The sequence below is a fragment of the Stegodyphus dumicola genome, chromosome X2 (genome assembly GCF_044657685.1).
Source record: "Stegodyphus dumicola isolate Sdum_Otavi_A_Nest chromosome X2, ASM4465768v1".
Lineage (NCBI taxonomy): Eukaryota > Metazoa > Arthropoda > Arachnida > Araneae > Eresidae > Stegodyphus > Stegodyphus dumicola.
This window is the reverse complement of record NC_140781.1, coordinates 64,747,511-64,768,820: the sequence shown is the minus strand read 5'-3', so window position 1 is coordinate 64,768,820 and position 21,310 is coordinate 64,747,511. Positions and strand designations below refer to the sequence as shown.

Below are 21,310 nucleotides of genomic sequence, written 5' to 3'. Positions count from 1 at the left end.
CACAAGCATTATTAAAAGACATAGCATGGATTGATCTAGAAATGACGCAGTCCAGAAGTTATTAATGCTTTTAGAATAAAGAGGGGAAGTACTCAAATTAAAATGAGGAATTAAGGATCTAGTGTTAATTTAAATTATACTTTTTATTTATATAGTATGTCTATCTTACATATCCCCCATTCAAAGGGGAAAAGGCTGGGCGACAAAAAAGCTTTTTTAAGAGATTAAGCGCTAAAGCATTAGCAAACGAAGAGAAATAATACAAAACTTGAAAAGTACAAAGACTAAAATTTTGTCCAAAATAATTGTTTAAGTAATTAAAAAATATAAACGTTGATAATCTTGTGAGTCCTGTGAGTTAAGAGTCCTGTGAAAATTTTTAGTTCAAAATTCTTTTAGAGTCCACCTGATCACATTTTTCAGCAAAGTCTTTTCAAAACTTTGCTCACAGTATCACAGTTGTAGAAATTTTATAACCCATTCCTTATTTTGAATAATCAAAACAAATTTCAGAATTTCATAACTTTAATGGTTTTTCATAACATTTTAAAATAACAATTTCATGACATAATTTTCATTGTTATGACATATTTTAATATCATAAATTTTATAAGAGTATTACTGAAATTATGCTTTTACTTTTATTATTATGTTTCTAACTTCCTTGTTTTGCACAAAACTGGAAGACCCCCCACACCTTTCTTCAAATACAAACATTTCCATCTGTTGGGCATGTCCACTTGAACTAAATGGTCTATTAATATTAATCAATAGTTAAGCTCTGCAGTTATTTACAAAGGCCTCCGTTCCTTACATAAGGTAACTAGCCTTCGTGGTTTGGTTTGGTTTGATTTATTAAATTACGGCAAAGCACACTAGGGCTATCTGCCTAAGGGGAGAAGTACCTTCGTGGAGGACTTTCTAAGGGAAACTGGCTTGTATACACGTTACACATGGGGAAAACCACGAAAACACCCATGCAGCCAGCCCATTCGCGGGATTCGAACTTCGGACCGAACTACCAGTGTTCAGCGACTTTACCGCTCGGCCGCTGGTGGGCCCAAACTAGCCTTCGTGAACTACACTAAAACATTCCATTATATATCAAAAAAATAAAAGTGCATTCCATTATATGAAAATATTTTAATAATTCTGTGCAAAAAAAAATTGCACTTTTTCATAAGGTTTGAAGTTTATATTTTATGAGAAGAGTAAAAGGAAAAATTAACAGAAGTAAAGACAGGCCTCTACTTGGAACCAGTACTCCTTCAACATACTTTATCTACATACAATTACTTATCAATTAGAAGTTGTACAGTTATTAATTAATTATAACTTTCATTTACCATAATTTCAAATAAATTTTACTTAATTACATTAGTCATAACTTAAAATTATTGTATTTCTTAAATGGTTCGTATTTCTATAATCATTATAATAACATTTAATATCAAAACATTTCATATTTCCTACACTATATTCAAAACACAATTCTATATCCTCTTTCTCTTTATTAGTTTTTCAAAATTAAGTCATTCATTTTTTACATTTAGCTCATTCTTAAAATAATTCAAAATTCTTAAAATTCAAATTTTCAAGCAATAATCTCATTTCTAAACATTAAAACATTAAGTGATAAATATTACTACATCAAATGAGTAATTTTTAATAACCTACCCTAAATTAAATAATTAAAAATCTTTAAATAAACTTAATTATGAAAAATCTAAGTTTTCGGTACCATAAAATTTTAATCATTTTCATAAAAATAGTTTTTTTTTTAATCTAATGTAATAAAAAACAGCATTAAATATAACAAATTTCAAAGTAATATTTAATTGAAAATTACTCACGTCATGGTAATAAAAAACGTTTAGTATACATTATAAACAAAATGACGTTAAATAAACTCATAAAATTTATTAATTCAAAATTATTTTGTAAATGTTAAATAATTTTTGGAACAACATTTTTTTGACTTTTCTAATCAATACAATCGAATTTCGAGAATGTTTCACTAAATTTAGATGCAAGATTTGAAATCCATAGCATAATTCTCGTTCTTGCACCTCTGAAAATTTTTATTTAAGCCGATAAATTAGCTGACGAAGATCGATGACCTTATTTCCTTATTTATTAAAATCGGAAGTAGATGAAACATCAGCCTAAGGACCTTAAATCACTTATTAATACATTATAATGTATGATTTTCTTTTTACTTACAGCTTAAATAATCACTAGTTGCAAAGCAGAGGTAGGTTGTAAATTTAAACATTAGAAAGCCACAGCAAGATTTTTTTTTCCTTTCTATTGCTTTCAAAGAATTTCAATCAGACAGTTTACCACTTTTAAGCTTGCAAATTTAATTCCGTAACCCAAATTTCAATCAAACAATTGTCATTTTTTTCACAAACCCTATCCTATCGACTTTAAGTAAATGTAATGATTTGAGAATGACACAGATAGATGTTGAAGCACACAATAGCAAATCCGGAATGAAGAAGAAACTTGGAAGTCATTTAGATGCAATAAGACGCAGTCATAGTACATTTAAATTATATTTCTTTTACTGTAATTAAACATTTTGCGACCACATTTAACTTGGCATTCAATTCGTGCCTATTCAAGAACATTTACATTTTAGATATTGTTGCTACAAGAAGAAAAGCATTAAGCAAAGTCTTAGCTAGAACAGAGGTAGAAGTAATGTGGGCAAGAGATAGAGGAAAGTAATTAAAATAAATTTTGTAGCATAAATTTTAAAGTGAAAGATAGGGCGTCGATAAAGTGAAAGATAGAGCGCGATTTCCAGCTTAATAAGCAATATAAAATCGTCAGGGCAATTTCATATTGCTTATTAAGCTGGAAATCACGCTAAGAGCCGATATGATACAATCCAAACTATACCTCATAATACTCTCTTGATTCTCTATGGATTCAAATAATGATTTTTATATTCTCTTTATATAATAAAGGCCTTTGTGGAATAGCTAGAACATCGAAAACTTGTCTCAACCTCTTTGGCTCCACAGAAAAGATTTTAACTTAGCACATTGTACTCAGAGTACAGAACAAAAAAAATATCTTTATTCGAAATAACTTGTTGCTTGAGTTATCTCTATATAATGAAATAATAATAATAATAATGCTTCGATATTATTTTACTTAGCATTACTTAGTTTGCTCTTTATAACTGATTCCAGACTTAAGTTTTAGACTGATCTTCGCAAACTATATATCCCTAGAAAGATGGAAACGAGAGTATAATATGTAGACGGAAACAATATGGGAATAATAATTTACTAATCCTTGAGAATTTTAGCTTCAGTGTATGTGATAATGGAAGAAAATGCCATTCTGTTGTCATATAGGTGTGGTGTATTTAATTATGGCAAAGCACACTAGGGCTATCTGCCTATGGGGAGGGATGCCTTTCGTGGAGGACTTTCTAAGGGAAACTGGCTCGTATACACGTTACACATGGGGAAAACCACGAAAACGCCCATGCAGCCAGCCCGTTCGCGGGATTCGAACCTCGGACCGAACTACCAGTGTTCAGCGTCTTTACCGCTCGGCCGCTGGTGGGCTTCTGTTGTCATATAAAAGTAATCTTCAAATGTATGTTCATTTATATAATGCATAATATTTTATATATTTGAAGTAAAGAATTCTGTAATGAAGTACTATGCTATCTACTATTTTTAAATATGAAAATATAAATAATGCATAAATGAAAATAATTCCATTAATTCATTTAATAATAAACTGTTTAATTGATAATTCCATTAAGTTTGAATTCCTTCCAAATTTACAAAACTAATTCACGTTTCTATGAGTCATTGAGCCATATACATTATGAATGTCACGCAGCATGGCCAAAAATAGTCATCATTTTTATTAACTGATCTCCTACATGTTTTACGAGATAACGTAGAAGCATTTATGGTATGGTACTATAAATTTCATTAGTTTCAGAATTCTATAATAAAGGATTCATCAAATAAAAAATTCAGTAGCTTGCATATTCGAACGTGCGATACAATGGCGGGTTGAGGCGTCACCATCGAGATAGATAAGGCCTGCGCGCTGAGTTACTACGTCACTGCTAGGGGACCGGTCTTCGCGCAGTTTAGCTTCCTTGCTAAACACCCGTTTTTCTAAACCTATTCTATGAAATTGGTATCTCATACTATAAAATCAGTCTAAAACAAAATTACAAGCAGCAATATAATATTTTACAAAGCTTATACGAATATGAAATATTTTCATTTTCTTTTGTTGGTATTTATTTTCAAAACAAAATTATTTGAGAATGGTTGGTGCTTTTAAAAGCAAATCATTTCTTTGAAGAAAAATTGGTTTTAAAATTCAAGTAGCTAAAATTTTTACTTCATTCTTCTGCTGTGGTGTTTTGCAAGTGCCGTGGTGTTTTGCAAGTGATTTTTCTGCACTGTCTTTGTGTCTCTTGTTGATTCTCATCACCGCATCAAATTTTTTTGTTTCACCCACTACTTTAACAAAATGTTTGCCATTGGGAACACATGTTATCTCTCATTCTATAATTATTGTATATTTTTATATCTATCATATTAATGTAGCAGGATTATAAAACATCAAACGAATGCAAGAGACTACTTAATATTTAGACTAACATTTAAATGCCTTATATCAGTCAGAAAATTTTTCTGAATGTAATAAATTACTAAATAGTCTAGTCTTAAAATTATTTCTTACTTACATATTGTATGTTAATCTGTATTACACTTAATGTTTTCCTCTTAATGCTACATAATTATTCGACAGAATCTGTAGTTAAATTGAGATAATGTTTATTACATAGCTCTGAAGACTATCAATATTAAAATTCCAAATAAGACAGGAAAAAAGTTTTTTAAATATAGTTATACACAATTTTTTTGAAAATATTTTAAAAATATACGAAATACTTAAAAATCTTTTAGAAACTGAAATTTCTTTACATCATACCTATTTAACTATAAGCGTTACCTCTGTTCTGAAAATATCTTTTCTATTAATATCCACATAAAAAGAAAATATAAATCCTAACATCATGTTCAAAACTTTTCTGTATAATGTAAGCAATTATTTTAACTTAACTTACATAGCTTTTGGTGGTGCCACGTACTCAAATTAAAGATTGTAATTTAAAAGATAATTAAAAAATTGTTTTTAAAATTGCATTGAATTGAAATACAATGAAAAAAAGTATGTCTACATATGAATTCAATTACTACTGCTTCTTCAATAACTGTACATTTTTAAAATTTCATTTTGCAGTTTCGCAATTTAATTACCTTAATATGAATCTTACATACATTACTTTAGAAACTTTTCTATCATTCTCAGAAAGATTTATATTGCGTAACAAATTTTAAACAAACTGATTGCATGATAATAACATATATAAAAGTGAACAGAAGCTATATTAGCTAAACATATGCATTTAAGTTTCATCATGATAAAATGATATTTAATGATTTGCAAAAAACATTGATATTTAAATTTAAGAACACAGTACTCTGCCAAGAATCAAATTTACTCTGCATTTGATATTCTACATATTATGTAATGAAATAAGTGTTATGCTTTTAACCCCTTAGGACAGTTATTTCATATAAAATTAGTTTCCAATTAAAATAAATAATCATAAATTTTGCTGACAATTTTTATATTACTAGTGTTAGTAATTATTACAAGGGATGATGCTTCAGATGTCAAAAGTAAACATAAATTCAATTCTTAAAACATAATGAATAAAAAATTACAACTTATAAAAGCCGATAAAAAGTTTGCTGAGGGTCCCTTAACCGTGACGTCACAATCCAGTTTCGTTTCAGAGCGCAGGCCTTATCTATCTCGATGGTGACGGTTGAGGTGATGATTAACACTACAACCACTTTTAGTAGTGTCATCTTGAAAACTAAATAACTGATTAAAAGCCTCAGATCGCATACTGCATAATTGCAAAGAATTCTTACTCGATTTTAATGGATAGGAATATTTGACTTAATGGATTTTAGTGCATAAGAATGTTCAGTTAATGTTCGTATGTGATGTAAGATTTCAGAATTGTAGACTCTGAAATCATGAAACATATACGAACTAAATATTCACACTCAAATTTCATTGCTAAAAACTCGTTCTCGTACCTATATTATCATTCAGTAATATCATCTGAAATGTATTTACATTTTGTAAATACATTTCAGATGATTATTTTTTAAGTAATATTTAGTTAATTTAAGTTAAGTTAATTTAAGTTAAGTTATTTTAGTTAGGATTTATTTTTTAAGTAATATTTTGCGAGTCTTTTAATTCATCTGTTTCGCTCAATGTAAATAAAATTCATGCAGAAAAATCCCTTCTGAATTTCTTTAAAATATATTGGAATGCATGCTTTATTCGTACTACTTTTACTCGATGTTTTAACTCTAGTGGCATATTGCATTGTTAGAGAATATTAGTTATTTTTCTTACAAATTTAAAGTATTTGTTTCGTTTCGTTCTTACATGTACAAAACTCAAAACTACACTCTTTCGATTCGCGAAAAAATCGAAACACCATGAAGAAGTGGTTGTTTTTGATGAAATTGAATATGTGTATAGCTCATACACAGATAATAAAATGATTAAAAAATCAAGGTCATAGTACCTGTTCACGGCTCACAATCACCCATTGAGTGTTCAAATTAGTAGTTGGTCGATTCGCCCCTGGCGGCAATTGCAGGCTTGACCTCGTCGAGGCAAGAAGTGTAGATGTTCCTAATGTCATCCTGCCACGCATTCTGCCAGGCATTTATCAGTTGTCACTCCAGATCTGCGATATGTTGTGGTGTCCCAATCTGGCGGCCTACCATGCCCCAGACATTCTCCATTGGTGAAAGGTCTGGTGACCTTGCTGGCCAAGGAAGAGTATCAACCGCACGGAGACAGTCCAGAAATATGCGAGCGGTATGTGGCCTGATATTATCTTGTTGGAAAATGGCCCCAGGATGACGTGCCATAAAATGGTAAGGTAATAAGGGTAATGCAACCGGCCACAGCATGGTATCAACATATCATTGAGCTGTTAAAGATGTACGGAGGATGACTAAAGATGACCTGCTGTCATAAGAAATAGCGCCCCACATCCTCCCACCAGGGGTTATGGCTATATGCCTTTGTAAAACAAAGGCTGATTGGGACCCCTGGCCCCGTCCTATCCAGACACAAACATGGTGGTCATCTGCTTCAAGAGGGAAGTGAGATTCATCGCTGAACACTATACGGTGCCAGTCTGATGGCAGCCGTGATGATCGGCTGCGACACCACTCCAGACGACTCCGCCGATGTTGTGGGGTCTAAGGCAAACGTCTGAAAGGCCTCTGTGAGCGTAACCCTGCCTCAGACAAGCGCGGTGAGATGATGGACGGTACCACGGGAGGTATAGACCTGGCTGTAGTGCGTTGAATAGTCGGCAATGATAACGTTGGGGCGGTTCGGACCTGGCGAACAATCATCCTATTTTGCCTCGCATTTGTGCTCCTTGGCCTTCCAGAGCCTTCATTTCGTCAGCAATTTTCTTGTAGCAAACGTTGCTGCCAACATCTTTGCACAGCAGTGTCTGTACGCTGCAGGTGGCGGCGTGTTGCTCGGTATGACCACCCAGCTTCACGCAACCTTACAATGCGACCATGTTTGAAGTCGTTTAAGCCCCGTTCACAAAAGCAGATTCGACCGGTAGCGAAAACCAGTTCTTCCAACGTGTCCCGTTCACATGGAACAAGCATTAACTACCTCGCCGAATTGGAGGTAGAACTTGGTTGAATGTTCCTTACCTCTCGGGAGCAAGGCAAATGGGGAGATTTTCCGTACTATGCTGCGCGGTTCACTTAATTTTAGTTACTGCTCGCTGGACTGTCAGCGAAACAATCGCACTGATAGATGTCTGGGGATGTGATAGCATGCTCTAAAAAATTAGATAGAACTGTACAAGATACGGAAATTATAGACAAAAACAGACAAGGTTATCTGATGCTAGGTATCCCAGAAATATCGTTCAAATTGAAACTAAAGTTAAGACAAGTGCATATCGGCTTCAACGCAACAAGGGACTCGGTACCTTTTGAATGTTTTTTTTTATTTTTTATTTATTTTTTTTTTATTTCAGCATTTTCATCTACTTTTTATGAATATTATTAAATGGTTTTGTGAGACAAAATAACTTTAAGCTGAAAAAAAGTTTTTTGCTAGTATTTTTTTTATTTAAATTTTTGAAGAAAACTTTTACAATTAAAATGTCTTTCTTCTCCTACCATTTTCAATGTCCCCCCCAGTTTTTTATTGTATTTATTAGAGTGTTCTTTATAACTTCAAGGAATGATTTTGCAATTAATGAATTAGTTTCTGAGGGGGGAAAATACATTTTTATCTAAAATCTTTAAAACAAATATGATCTTAGTCACATTTTCATTTCAAATAATTTTTCCTTTCAGTATTTTGCAAAACCCATCCTTGTTTCTATAAAGTATATAAATTTAAGTAAGCAGTAAAAATAATAAAAAATTTAGTCCATACCTGTATATGTTTTAGGACTTTAAATAAAAGGATTTATTGAAAAAAATGCGAAAGGTTTCTCAGTTTGCATTTGCAGTTTAAAGAATACAAACTGTCTAAATAGACATTTAATCATTTCAAATCTTTAAAATTTTATTACTGAATTTCAATACACACATATGTATATAAATCAAACCTAGTGCTATTTATTCAATTGATAAAGATAAACATAAATTAAAAACCTTTTTTTAAAACCTTATGTGGCCAGAAAAATTGCAAAACCTCATAAAACGCAAGCAGAATTTTTCTTTACCTGTTTTTGTTTTGTAAAACACGTTCAAAACAATTTTAATACATTAATTAATTATAATATTGTTGCGTGCGTACGGGTTTGTAATAGATTGATAATAGTTCGTAAATGATTGTCATTGCACTCAAATCCGATGATAGCAAAATTAAATTTATTTTATCAACATAAACACTTCAAAGTTCTGGAATTTTCCACAGAAATACTCGTACAAGTGTTTAGAATATCACTAAGTATAATCAGTAATTATGCTTCAATCTAATAAGAACGTTAAACACAACGGAATGCAAAACGCATCTTAAGAGAAAGTTAACTCAGAAATATCTCCAATCTCGCGCTGAACTAACAACTGGCAACAATAACAACTTATATAGCATAAATAATGTCATAAAAATAGTGTGGTATAATGAGATTATTAATTTGAAACCGATGTTTCGAATTGATGCCCAAGAAGAACCAATATTTCCCATTCTGCTTCATTGCATATCTTTCAAAAAAGTAAAAAAAAATCATCCAATTAATTTCCTTTATCATTTTTTTAAATGCGAAAAGTCTGTTTTATAAGCTGTGAAAATGATTGGAGATCTTTCAACAAAATCATCCTTCGTGACACTTAAGCGGTTTATAGCTCGTAGAGGCAAACCGTGTGAAATTCACAGTGATTGTGCAACGAATTTTATAGGAGCTAATAAAGAATTAAGGAAAGCCTTTTCTACTGTTCAACGTGATGAACAGCTACGGGGTTATATTTCTTCAGAAAATATTAAATGGTTATTTAATCCTCCCTCTGCCCCTCATTTTGGAGGGCTTAGGGAAGCAGGTATCAAGTCTATGAAATATCACTTAAAAAGATGTTTAGGAACACTTATTTTAACACACGAGGAATTTTTGACATTAATAACCCAAATTGAATCCTGTCTTAATTCTAGGCCTTTGGTACCAGCTTCAAGTGATTGTAGCGACTTGGAGCCGATAACACCAGGACACTTTTTAACCGGAGCGGCTTTAAGCGCTATTCCAGAATCTAACCAAATTCAAGAAACCATGAGCTGCAGTGACCGTTGGAGGAACGTGCAAAGGTTATTTCAACATTTCTGGAATCGATGGAGCAGTGAGTATTTATTTTATCTAGATTGCAGCAGAGACCCAAGTGGTGCACGTTACAACAAGATCTGAAGATTGGTAATATGGTTCTTATTAAGAACGAAAATCTACCTCCGCTACGTTGGAAATTAGGTAGAATTATTAAAGTGTATCCTGGTCTGGATGAGAAAGTTCGAGTGGTGAGTTTACGCACGTCTAATGGTGAAATAAAACGACCTATAGCAAAGCTATGCGCTTTGCCATTTAATTCCTGATTTACAGATTTTAATTTTTATTTTTCAGGTTTATGCAGTTCAACAGTTTAAATTTATTGTTTGAACCCCCTTGGGACTTCAAGGCTGGGGGTATGTTCGATGTTATGCAAATTGTATTTCTTTCTTTGTACCGAGGAGCGGCGCAGACGCAAATTTGTTAGGTTTTTAAAGCTCGCGTTTAGAGCTTTGAGGTTGCTGTGAATTACTGGAGTTTCAACTAAGCAGAGGTTCTTCTGAGTTTGTGTTGGTAAGCCGCTACTGAGTTCGGAGTTTTGTGTGGTCTTCGCCGTTTCTCAACTAACTTACTATTTGAAAGTCAATAAAGAAGTTTCGGTCAACGTTATGACTCTGAGGTTTTTTGGGTTCTATACTGAAGTAATATCAAGTCAATTTACAGTCCACTATTTTTAACAACGAATCGTACATGTTTTTTGGTAAATTACTAAAAATCATGTACGATCCGTTGTTAAAAATAGTCGATTGTAAATTGACTTGATATTACTTCAGTATAGAACCCAAAAAAACCTCAGAGTCATAACGTTGACCGAAACTTCTTTATTGACTTTCAAATAGTAAGTTAGTTGAGAAACGGCGAAGACCACACAAAACTCCGAACTCAGTAGCGGCTTACCAACACAAACTCAGAAGAACCTCTGCTTAGTTGAAACTCCAGTAATTCACAGCAACCTCAAAGCTCTAAACGCGAGCTTTAAAAACCTAACAAATTTGCGTCTGCGCCGCTCCTCGGTACAAAGAAAGAAATACAATTTGCATAACATCGAACATACCCCCAGCCTTGAAGTCCCAAGGGGGTTCAAACAATAAATTTAAACTGTTGAACTGCATAAACCTGAAAAATAAAAATTAAAATCTGTAAATCAGGAATTAAATGGCAAAGCGCATAGCTTTGCTATAGGTCGTTTTATTTCACCATTAGACGTGCGTAAACTCACCACTCGAACTTTCTCATCCAGACCAGGATACACTTTAATAATTCTACCTAATTTCCAACGTAGCGGAGGTAGATTTTCGTTCTTAATAAGAACCATATTACCAATCTTCAGATCTTGTTGTAACGTGCACCACTTGGGTCTCTGCTGCAATCTAGATAAAATAAATACTCACTGCTCCATCGATTCCAGAAATGTTGAAATAACCTTTGCACGTTCCTCCAACGGTCACTGCAGCTCATGGTTTCTTGAATTTGGTTAGATTCTGGAATAGCGCTTAAAGCCGCTCCGGTTAAAAAGTGTCCTGGTGTTATCGGCTCCAAGTCGCTACAATCACTTGAAGCTGGTACCAAAGGCCTAGAATTAAGACAGGATTCAATTTGAGTTATTAATGTCAAAAATTCCTCGTGTGTTAAAATAAGTGTTCTTAAACATCTTTTTAAGTGATGTTTCATAGACTTGATACCTGCTTCCCAAAGCCCTCCAAAATGAGGGGCAGAGGGAGGATTAAATAACCATTTAATATTTTCTGAAGAAATATAACCCCGTAGCTGTTCATCACGTTGAACAGTAGAAAAGGCTTTCCATAATTCTTTATTAGCTCCTATAAAATTCGTTGCACAATCACTGTGAATTTCACACGGTTTGCCTCTACGAGCTATAAACCGCTTATGTGTCGGGAGGAATGATTTTGTTGAAAGATCTCCAACTAATTCTAAGTGTATTGCTCTTGTAGTAAAACAAATAAATAGACATACGTAACACTTAAAGATTTTGACTCCTCTACCCGGACGATATTTTACGTTAAATGGTCCTGCTAAATCAATCCCTACACGAGAAAAAGCTCTACTTTGAGTAACTCTTGAAGCGGGTAAATCTGCCATTAGCTGAGTTGCAGTTTGCGCTCTAACTCTACGGCAGATAACACATTGGTTTATACACTTTCTTATAATATCTCTAGCATTCACAATCCAAAATCTATGTCGTATGACAGAAGTGAGTAGCTTCGTACCTGCGTGAAGATACGTGTCATGATAATGCTTAATAATTAAACGCGTAACATTGTGATTCTTAGGTAAAATCATAGGATGTTTCTGATTATTTGAAACTGTAGAGTTTCTGAGCCTTCCGCCTACACACATTACTCCCGCGGAATCCAAGAAAGGACTTAAAGACAGTAATTTACTTGATGTCTTCAAGGGTTTACCAGAGTCTAAACAGAATAATTCTTCTGGAAATTCGGCTCTTTGCACAATCCTAACAATCATAGAAGTTACTTCAAAGAATTCTTCAGTAGATAAATAACCCTTTATACGCTCTGTAGGTAACTTACTACAATTGTTTCTAAATCTTAAACACCACGCTAACACTCGACATAACTTTAACCATGATGAAAATCTTGAAAACACACTAGGTTCTTCAAATTTGGAAACATTTGAACTGAAACTCTTTTTCAATTCCTTCAACATAACTTTACTCTCTAATTCTACACTTGAATTTTGCTGTACATGAATTAGGGATTCGTTTTAGATATGAAATTTTAAAATTAATGGGCGTCAAAAAGTCTAAAAATATGAACGATTTTCAAAAATTCTCCCAAAATATTTTTTAAAAAGATTACGCTAAAAATTTCATTTGTTTTTTTTTTTTTTCGTCCACAGTGTGTTATGGTGCAAACTGTAATATTCTGAGATTCTCAGTTTATTTGTTAATATTTGCAGAATTTTACAATTAAAGTCGTTTCAACTTTAAATTTGAAAAAAATCTAATCCTCTAAAAATCAAAAGCGTGACACCACATCCACAAGCAGTGTATGTACAAAGTTTGAGTTCTATATCTTATCGGGAAGCAGTTTTAAAATCCATGACCATCTTTTAACCATAGCGACAAGCACCAAGAGTGAACTAAATAACAGCTTATAAAATAATAATAATAATAATAATTAAAAAGTATATATTTTTCAGGAACCATTACGAAATTTCAGGTACCAGTTGCGAAAGTACAGACTACAAAATTAACAACAGTAAACAGCGTTAAAAATGTGTAAATAGTATTAGAAATCTGCCAATTCGGAGACGTGATTGTTCACAGAGGCTTTTAGGTGTAAAGAGGAAGGAAGATGGTGGTCTTCTGAACGGGTCCTAAAGACGAAACTCTTTCATGTCTCCTTTTTCTCCCCTTGCTAACGGCAGCTGTGCGAAGGAGCGCTGCATGTGAACGGGGCTTTAGTTGTCTGCAATGTCTACGATATCGTAATGGCATCTTTAGTTGCTTCTTTACACAATTACAATGGCAGCAACAAAAAAAAAAGATAAGCTTTCCGCCTTTGTTTTATACTTTGCGAACTACGCACTAGAAATTCGCGCTATGATCGCAATTCGTGTTCATTTGCCTTAAAACTTTGATCATTTGCATGTTCGATCAAGATGATTTTGCATACCAAATTTCGTCACGATCGCAAAAGTCCTTCTTGGTGCTTCGATTTTTTTTTTTTTTTTCAAAAGAGTGTAAATGGCCCTTAATGGTGACAGTGTTTGTGAATGAAGAAATGGAATTTCCTATTTAGTATATTTTTTTTTCCGAATTCCTATTTCTGTTTTATCGTATAGAAATTAATATCAAGCATTCGTATAAAAAGCTGTGCATAATGCCTTGTCATAATATAATTTTTTTTTTTTGTTATTAGGATCTTTCATACAAAGAAAAGCACTGGCACGAAACGTGTTTCTTGTGCAACAAGTGCCGAGTTTCTCTAGTGGACAAACCATTCGGATCAAAGGCAGAGAAAGTATACTGCGCAAGCTGTTACGATGCAGCCTTTGCTTCTAGGTGCGACGGTTGTAATGAAGTTTTTAAAGCAGGTAATATATGAACCACTCTTAAATGTGTAATCTGATAGCAAACACATCTAATTCTGTAGTTTTCAAACAATATCTTCTGTGGATCATCGAGAGATCCTACTTAATACTTTAATTTTTAAAAATTCCAACATTATTTCTACTCATAAAAGAATTTATTTCTTATACTGTGTAAATCTATAACCTAAAATTATATGTTTTTCTAATGGCTCTAACTTTATTGTCAGTTAACTGATTAAGGCAAAGCAAATGAAGGCTCTAATGCTTGAAAATTTCAAAGTCAATTTGAAAATGCATGGTATAGCTCATTCAGTCAACCTCAGTATCCTTGCATTCGTCATTTAAACACAAAAATAGCTCTCTGGTGCGGCTACAAAATTACAGATTCTTCTAACAAGTCTCCAGTTCCAGTTTGGGGGAAACTGTATGGTTAAAACAAGTAGATTACTTGTTAATAAAAAAATTCCGAATTATGCGTCTACCTAATGATAATAATCCAAATTACTAGTTGACATCTGTCTTACGTTAAGTTGGGTTTTTAACAAAGTAAGCATGTCTACCTAATGATTTGCTACATATAATAATCGACAAATCAACTAGAAATATTTAGATTACTTTTTAATAAAAAAAATTCCGAATTATGTCTACCTAACAATAATAATAATCCTACTACCTAATGATAATTCTGTCTACCTAATGATAATCCGGATAATGTCTACCTAATGATTTAAACGCATATTTATATTGCTGATTTAATGTTTGACTATCCTTATTACTTTTAAAACGCGCTGTTAACCTTTTTATGTTTTGTCTCCCATTTTGCCGGAAACTATACTTATGTTATTAGTTTCATCATTCCGTCTTTATAAATATAAATATAATAATTAAAAATTATTTCTTCGTTACTTTTTAATATAATAGCAACCAAGTACACTCTAAATAAAAAGAACAAAAATACAACCCACTCCCCCCCCCCAAAAAAGGAGAAAGAAGAACAGTAAAAGAATAATCAGATTATAACGGAATTTCGTATGCGAATACCTTTCGATCCAACATATAAATCATTAGGTTTTGATAGTCATTGAATGACTAGCTTTTACCTTCGATTGTAGCACAGCCTCGCGAACGGGTTCGCACAGTATTAGCATCAAGTTCCCATTTCAGAAAGGACGTGCAATCGGCCAAAAAGAAGCAGGGTGGTCAAAACGAAGGATTTGAGTAGGAGAGATGCCGCCATTTGAAGAAAGCAAGAAAGGTTTAACCATGGCAAAGCACTGCATTAAGAAAGTAGTGGTCGATGTAGGAAGACGACAGAGCCATTCAGAGCGACTTTCCTAGTACCTAAATTTTCACTGTCAAAGATCCGATGCGTAACCAGGATACCAGTAGCCGAAAAGGTTATTGATAGGTGACACAAGAAGGATACACTCGATCGTCTAGTTGTCATTATTTTCATAGTCCTAAGGTGTCAAAATCATTAAGGCTTTTCACATCTGGAAAACAAAGTTTAAGCCAACCATGGAGGTAAAGCGTGAATATGTAGCTAACTGAGGGAAATCATCGACCAAATCTAAGTTCATGGTTTCTTTGCTTCATTGGTCGGTTCTTATACTACGCTGATATAAAGCTTAGCAGTTAGATTATTTAGGTAAAATCCTTAGATCAATTTCTGTGACGTAGTAGGGTTTACTTGAGTAACAACGAAGGTGGGCTTAGGTCACTTTATCAGGTTCTGTGTTCCTCCTTACTTGCTTTGGGAACATTAAATGTCCTGACTCGGAACAGGGAGCTTACTAAAGCTATGTTCAATAAATTTGGGAAGTAGACAATACACACAGGAAGGGTATACGAAACCCTTTATTTTTCTCTCTTTACAATGATTTCCGGACTTCGGAATACACAGACCCACCACTTGTGGTCTGAACGTAAGAATATAAAAATATTAACTAAACTCTAACTAAACTTAACTTTGGATTAATCAAACAAGTGCCTACTCCAAGATTGGCCGTATATTAGCCAAAAGCCGTATGTAGTACAGAGAACTGCTAACACTACGATACGTTTAAAATTATCAAGAGGATTAAACCGCTGGCCTTGAAGGCAACCAGCAACCGAGTAAAACTACTATGGCAAGCGGCCTGCTTCTAATAGTTCCTTCCTTTCTCTTGCTTGGCAAAAAGCCACAACTTAAGTACTTGGCGTTCGCAAGACAAATTTGCATAAATAAGTTAAAGCTTTTAATTCTGGCCGGAAGTAGAAAATAAGAAGTGATAGTAAAGATTTAAAATAAAATAAACGTTAGTAAAACTTAAGATCCTTACAACTTATTACCGCAAAGCGCTCGTATGAACGATCCGTCAGAGAACGGGATCTCTGCTCATGTCACCCATTTCATTGACTATCCCTCATCTGTGCACACCAAGCAGTGCTCGACAAGCATTTACGAGTAGTCGGCAGTGGTGTTGAGACCGTTCGAACTGGAATCTCACTGACTAGAAGAAGAAAGATTGTTTTCAACAGTGAATCCCACTTCTAAATGAGCCACGATGACCAAAGAAAACATGTCTGCAGAAATCCAGGACTGTAGTGGAATACTGATCACCCTTTCTTCACAGGCATTCTACTTTCCATTATGTTGCACTTGCTTTCGAGGTCCCCTTGGACTTGCATTTAATCAGGATAATGACCAACCGCATACAGAAATTATTTCCACTAATTGTCTATGTGCTTGTCAAACATTTGTCTGGCCAGCTAGATCTCCAGATCTCTTCTCAATGGAACACGTTTGACGGCTGATGAGCAGTAGCTTCCGACCTCCCCAGGATATCTCTTATTTAATTTGACAAATGGAGAAGAGGTTTTCAAGAAATCCCGCAGGAGGACATCCTCGAAGTCTAAGAGCACAAAATAAGCCAGATAATAGCGGACCAGACGGACCAGACGTGCGCCAACGCCTTATGGATTTATTTATCACATGTAGCTGTGTCTCTTGAATAGAACATTCAGTTCCTTTGAAATTTATTTTTTTTTCATACATATGCATCACATCTACTGAACTTACTCCCATTTGGATAATTCCTTCTTAGTGCCCCTTTTTGTGCGTAGCTGTAGCCACCAAATGCTGTGCCATACGTAATCAACTAATAAACCAAAAATATTTAGATTACTAGTTAATAAAACATTCATAATTATTTTCATTCATTTCCTTCAAATAAGGTGCCTTCAAGGGTGTTTATATGCGTTCATTATTGTATATAATTTAAAATAAAGTTTTCTTTTTAACATTGTGTTGAACACAAAAGACTCAAAATAATTGTATTAACACTTGTATTGAGTGAGAAGTCCCTATCTTTCATAAGTTCCTATTTTATTTAGAAGTTAAAACACGTTACAAAAAATATGTAAACAATCAGAATAGTTCGTTTGTAATAACGTATAAAGGTTATGTAACTTTTTTCAAAAATTCTTCAGAAGTTCTTTTAACTCTACGAAATTATCGAGATTTTCATTATTTAATTTAGAAAAGAATACTAGCATTTATAATAATTACACAAGCTATAAGGTATTTCTCCCGCCTTCTTCGCATACCTTCGCGGTGTGATTTTCTTCACGCTGGGCGCGTATTCCAGGCGGCCCGGGTTCGATTCTCGGAGAAGGTATTGCTCATCTTTCATCTCTCCTGCTTCCAATTAACCTAACGTCTCTACGGTGGCGCTCAAACTAAAAGGGGGTTGGATGATGATTCTCCACACCCAGGATTTGGCGACTAGCTCCCCTAAAACTCCAGTCGTTATTTCAAAGGGGGAGTATACAAGGTATTTCTCCTGCCTTCTTGGCATGCCTTCGTGGTGTGGTGGTCTGCACGGTGGGCGCGTATTCCAGAAGTCTGTGGTTCCATTCCCGGCGAAGGCGTTGCACATTTTTCATCCTTCCTGCTTTCAAAAAATCCTAATGTGTCTACAAAGCTAAATTTAATTTTGGAATTTAACTTTTATTGGAAATAACATAAATTGGCTATTGCTTTGATAAATTTATCGGAATTTTAATCCTCCTTTGCTCTTTGCTTCATATTTATTATTTCTATTTAAAGTATTTAAGTATCTTCTGTCTCGCGACGCTTACAAACTCTAATAGCGCAATGCGCACAAGCATGTGCTTGTGATTATCGACTGTAAACATTTGTTTGTTCGAATGATTTTGCCTTTGGGACAGAATTTATGCAAGTAAAGGACCAGTTGCGCATTTTTTGCAAGTAAAGGACCAATTGCGCATTTAGTAAAACACTGAAAGAAATTCCAAGAAAAAAACAACACAACAGAAGTTCAGACGCTTGTCATTCTGTTTGCTATTCAGAAGTTTAGAGTTTAGTTTGGTAAAGAACCAGTAAAATTTTATACGGATCTCTTCGCGATCATTCCTCTTCATTCCGGAAAAAACTTATCAACCATGTTGATGAGGTGGACGTTCAAATTCAGGAATGTAATTTAAAAATTCAGTATACACCAGAGAAAGAAAATCTGGTGGTTGATGCATTGCCAAGAATTAAAGTAGATGAGGAGAGAATAGTATAAAAGAACCGTTTTTGTTTCCGAAATCATTAAATATGATCGTGCATAGTTTTTTCTTTCAAATCAAGTAGCATATGTTGACTGCTTTCAAAGCACTCTAAATGCTTTGCAACAAAGGGCAACATGTCTCCTTCACCTCCCGTTTATTGCATGTTAGTTTTGTTGTCTGATATGAATGCTGTAAAGCTAACTAGTTTGTCGTTAGAATCAAAAGAATACTTCATAAAACTTCCTACTCTATTTATTATATATTGTGACCATTAAACGGTCAATTCGCACAGATCCAATTATGACAAAAAAAGGAACATAGATTAATGCAATGTTTCATTGGCAGAATTTCTATAGGGTAAAATATCATTTGAATCAGCTCGATAGTTCATAATCAATAGCTGCAGCAAATGACAAACGTCTAAACCAAAATGAAGAAACTCCTTTAAAGCAGTTTCCTATGTTTGTAAATGCAGGCATTTTCGAAAGTAAAACAATGGAGCATACTGCAGCATGCAAACATTTCTCTCAGTGAAGTCTCTTAAAACAGGCTATAGAAAAAACATCCAGATATTGTAACAGTTACTGATCCCACGCAAATAAATGATTTGGAATTTACAGTAAAATCCAAATACGGGCCTTTAATTAGTGTCTGTGTAAAACTATTTCTCTCTCAGTACAAGTACTTCTTTTTTCCAAATAGTAAGAGCCTAAGGTTTTCCCATAGTGAAATGCTAATTCTAATTCAACTCCATTTATTCTTCTTTCATAATTAAATGAGAGAAAAATGCTAAATTTTAATAAAATGCTGTGGATAACTTTTAATTTTCCTAGTAAACTTTAAGTTATTTGGTTACTGCAACTGTCATACAAGTCTTTATATCCCCCAAGCCATTTTTAAGCCTCTTTACACCTGCAGAATTTAGAATTTCTTTCTTCCAACAAAATTCAAGGCTTAGATGTAACCTTCAACTGAAGGCTAAATAGATCAAAATTAAATATTCAGCTGACAAGAGATTTGAAATCAAACAGCAGGTTATAAATTATGCAGTATCTTAAAGAACTTTAAATATAGTGATTACATAAAATAAACTTATTTTTTTCCTGACCAGGAACAAAGAAAATGGAATACAAAGGACACCAATGGCATGAAAAGTGTTTTACTTGCTCTGTCTGCAGAAGTCCAATTGGCACTCGTAGTTTTATCCCGCGTGATAATGACATCTACTGCACTACGTGTTACGAGCAGAAATTTGCTACCAGATGCATTAAATGCAACCAGGTAAGTGAAATTGTTCCAAATACTAATCCAGTGATTGACTTTTAATATACAGGATGTTCAGTTTAAAAGTAGGGGTATGTATTTTGAGTGCACATTTTTGTTTGTAATAGTTCTCTGTTATGTTGATAAGCCAGTTTATTATAGGAATAAATGACTCCTTTAAAACAGCAAGGAGTTTGAAGGGATTTTGCGCAGAGTAGGTTTTGAGCACTGTATAGTTCTGCGTTTCGTTTCTAAGCCTTGTTTGTTAGAGCTTTGCTCATGGAGGCATTTCCTTTTAAATCATATGGTTTCCACAGATGAGAGCTGATTTTTGTCTTAGGGTATATGTCTCTAGTAAAAATTACTAAACGCAGATTTCTGAAAACCTGCATCTGTTTTTCGAGTCACTATGGCACCCTGAGAAAATTCCTGGTGTACCATATAAAGAAGATGAATAATTGAATTGTTCTTTGAAACAGCCATATTGTAAAGACCTTATTTAATTCTAATGAATTATTTTTAGTTCGACTTTCCTTTACCTCCTGATATCAGTTTCCTGCCGGAATGTAACATGTTCGAAGATTTGGGAATGAACAGCACTGCTGCCATTCACAGTATATATATATATAAAGAAAAGTTTCGTAAAATTGCTAGGAAAATGTGAAATGTACAGTCTAAAAATGGCTCTCAGATCTTTTTATGAGGCCTGTGGATAAGTTAACAAAATTTATTATTATTGAAGGAATTTCCGAAATTTGAATATTTTCATACTTTTAATCATCTTAGGATTAACTTCATGGAAAAATTCCTGAATAGTTAATGGAAAGAGTATATTGTATAAGCCGCGTCCCCAAGATGCAACGTAGATTGACCTTTAAAAGAGGAGAAGCTGGCAGATGGTGTGGATAAATGCGTTGAAATGGAGGCGTATCATTTCTAACCTGTGCTGTAGGCAAGGTATGTTTTATAAATGTACAGATTTAATTTTTCCATGAAAAGACAACTTTTTTAAATTGAACACCCTGTACAAAATAGAACAAACGGCCCAGAGTAATATCTTTTCTTGTTTATTGCATATAATTTTTATTTCGTGTAGACGTTCTTTAAGTCACACATAGTAGAAATTTTATAAACACGATTATTCCACCTTGTATATACACAATTCAGCATTCAAATTGCCACGTCAGGAAGGAAAATCCATAACGTTGCGCAGATTTAGGGGATCCTAGGTGTAGTTAAGACATGCAAATATTAAAGGGTTTAACTCTCTGACTTCAACAGTTGACACCACGTGGTGCTTAAATGGTACAAAAGCCTGATGGGATACAGTTCTTTTCTATCGCATAATTCTTCAGAAATTGGATTACGTCTTGCGGTTTGATAGTATCATGCATCGAGTTTTTCGGGAGGTGCCATATATCATACTGCCATATATCTGGACATTAGCAGTGTGTATTCTAA

General features: G+C 33.9%; 1 protein-coding gene across 1 annotated transcript in view; it reads left to right on the top strand.

Moving 5' to 3' along the window:
• Positions 1–21,310, top strand: part of LOC118188853 (four and a half LIM domains protein 2-like) — a 223,863-nt gene that overhangs the window by 185,631 nt on the left and 16,922 nt on the right. The window contains exons 6-7 of the mRNA XM_085810018.1: positions 13,858–14,032; positions 19,698–19,867. Of these exons, the coding sequence (XP_085666144.1) occupies positions 13,858–14,032; positions 19,698–19,867 (345 nt within the window). The remainder of the gene's footprint in view (positions 1–13,857; positions 14,033–19,697; positions 19,868–21,310) is intronic.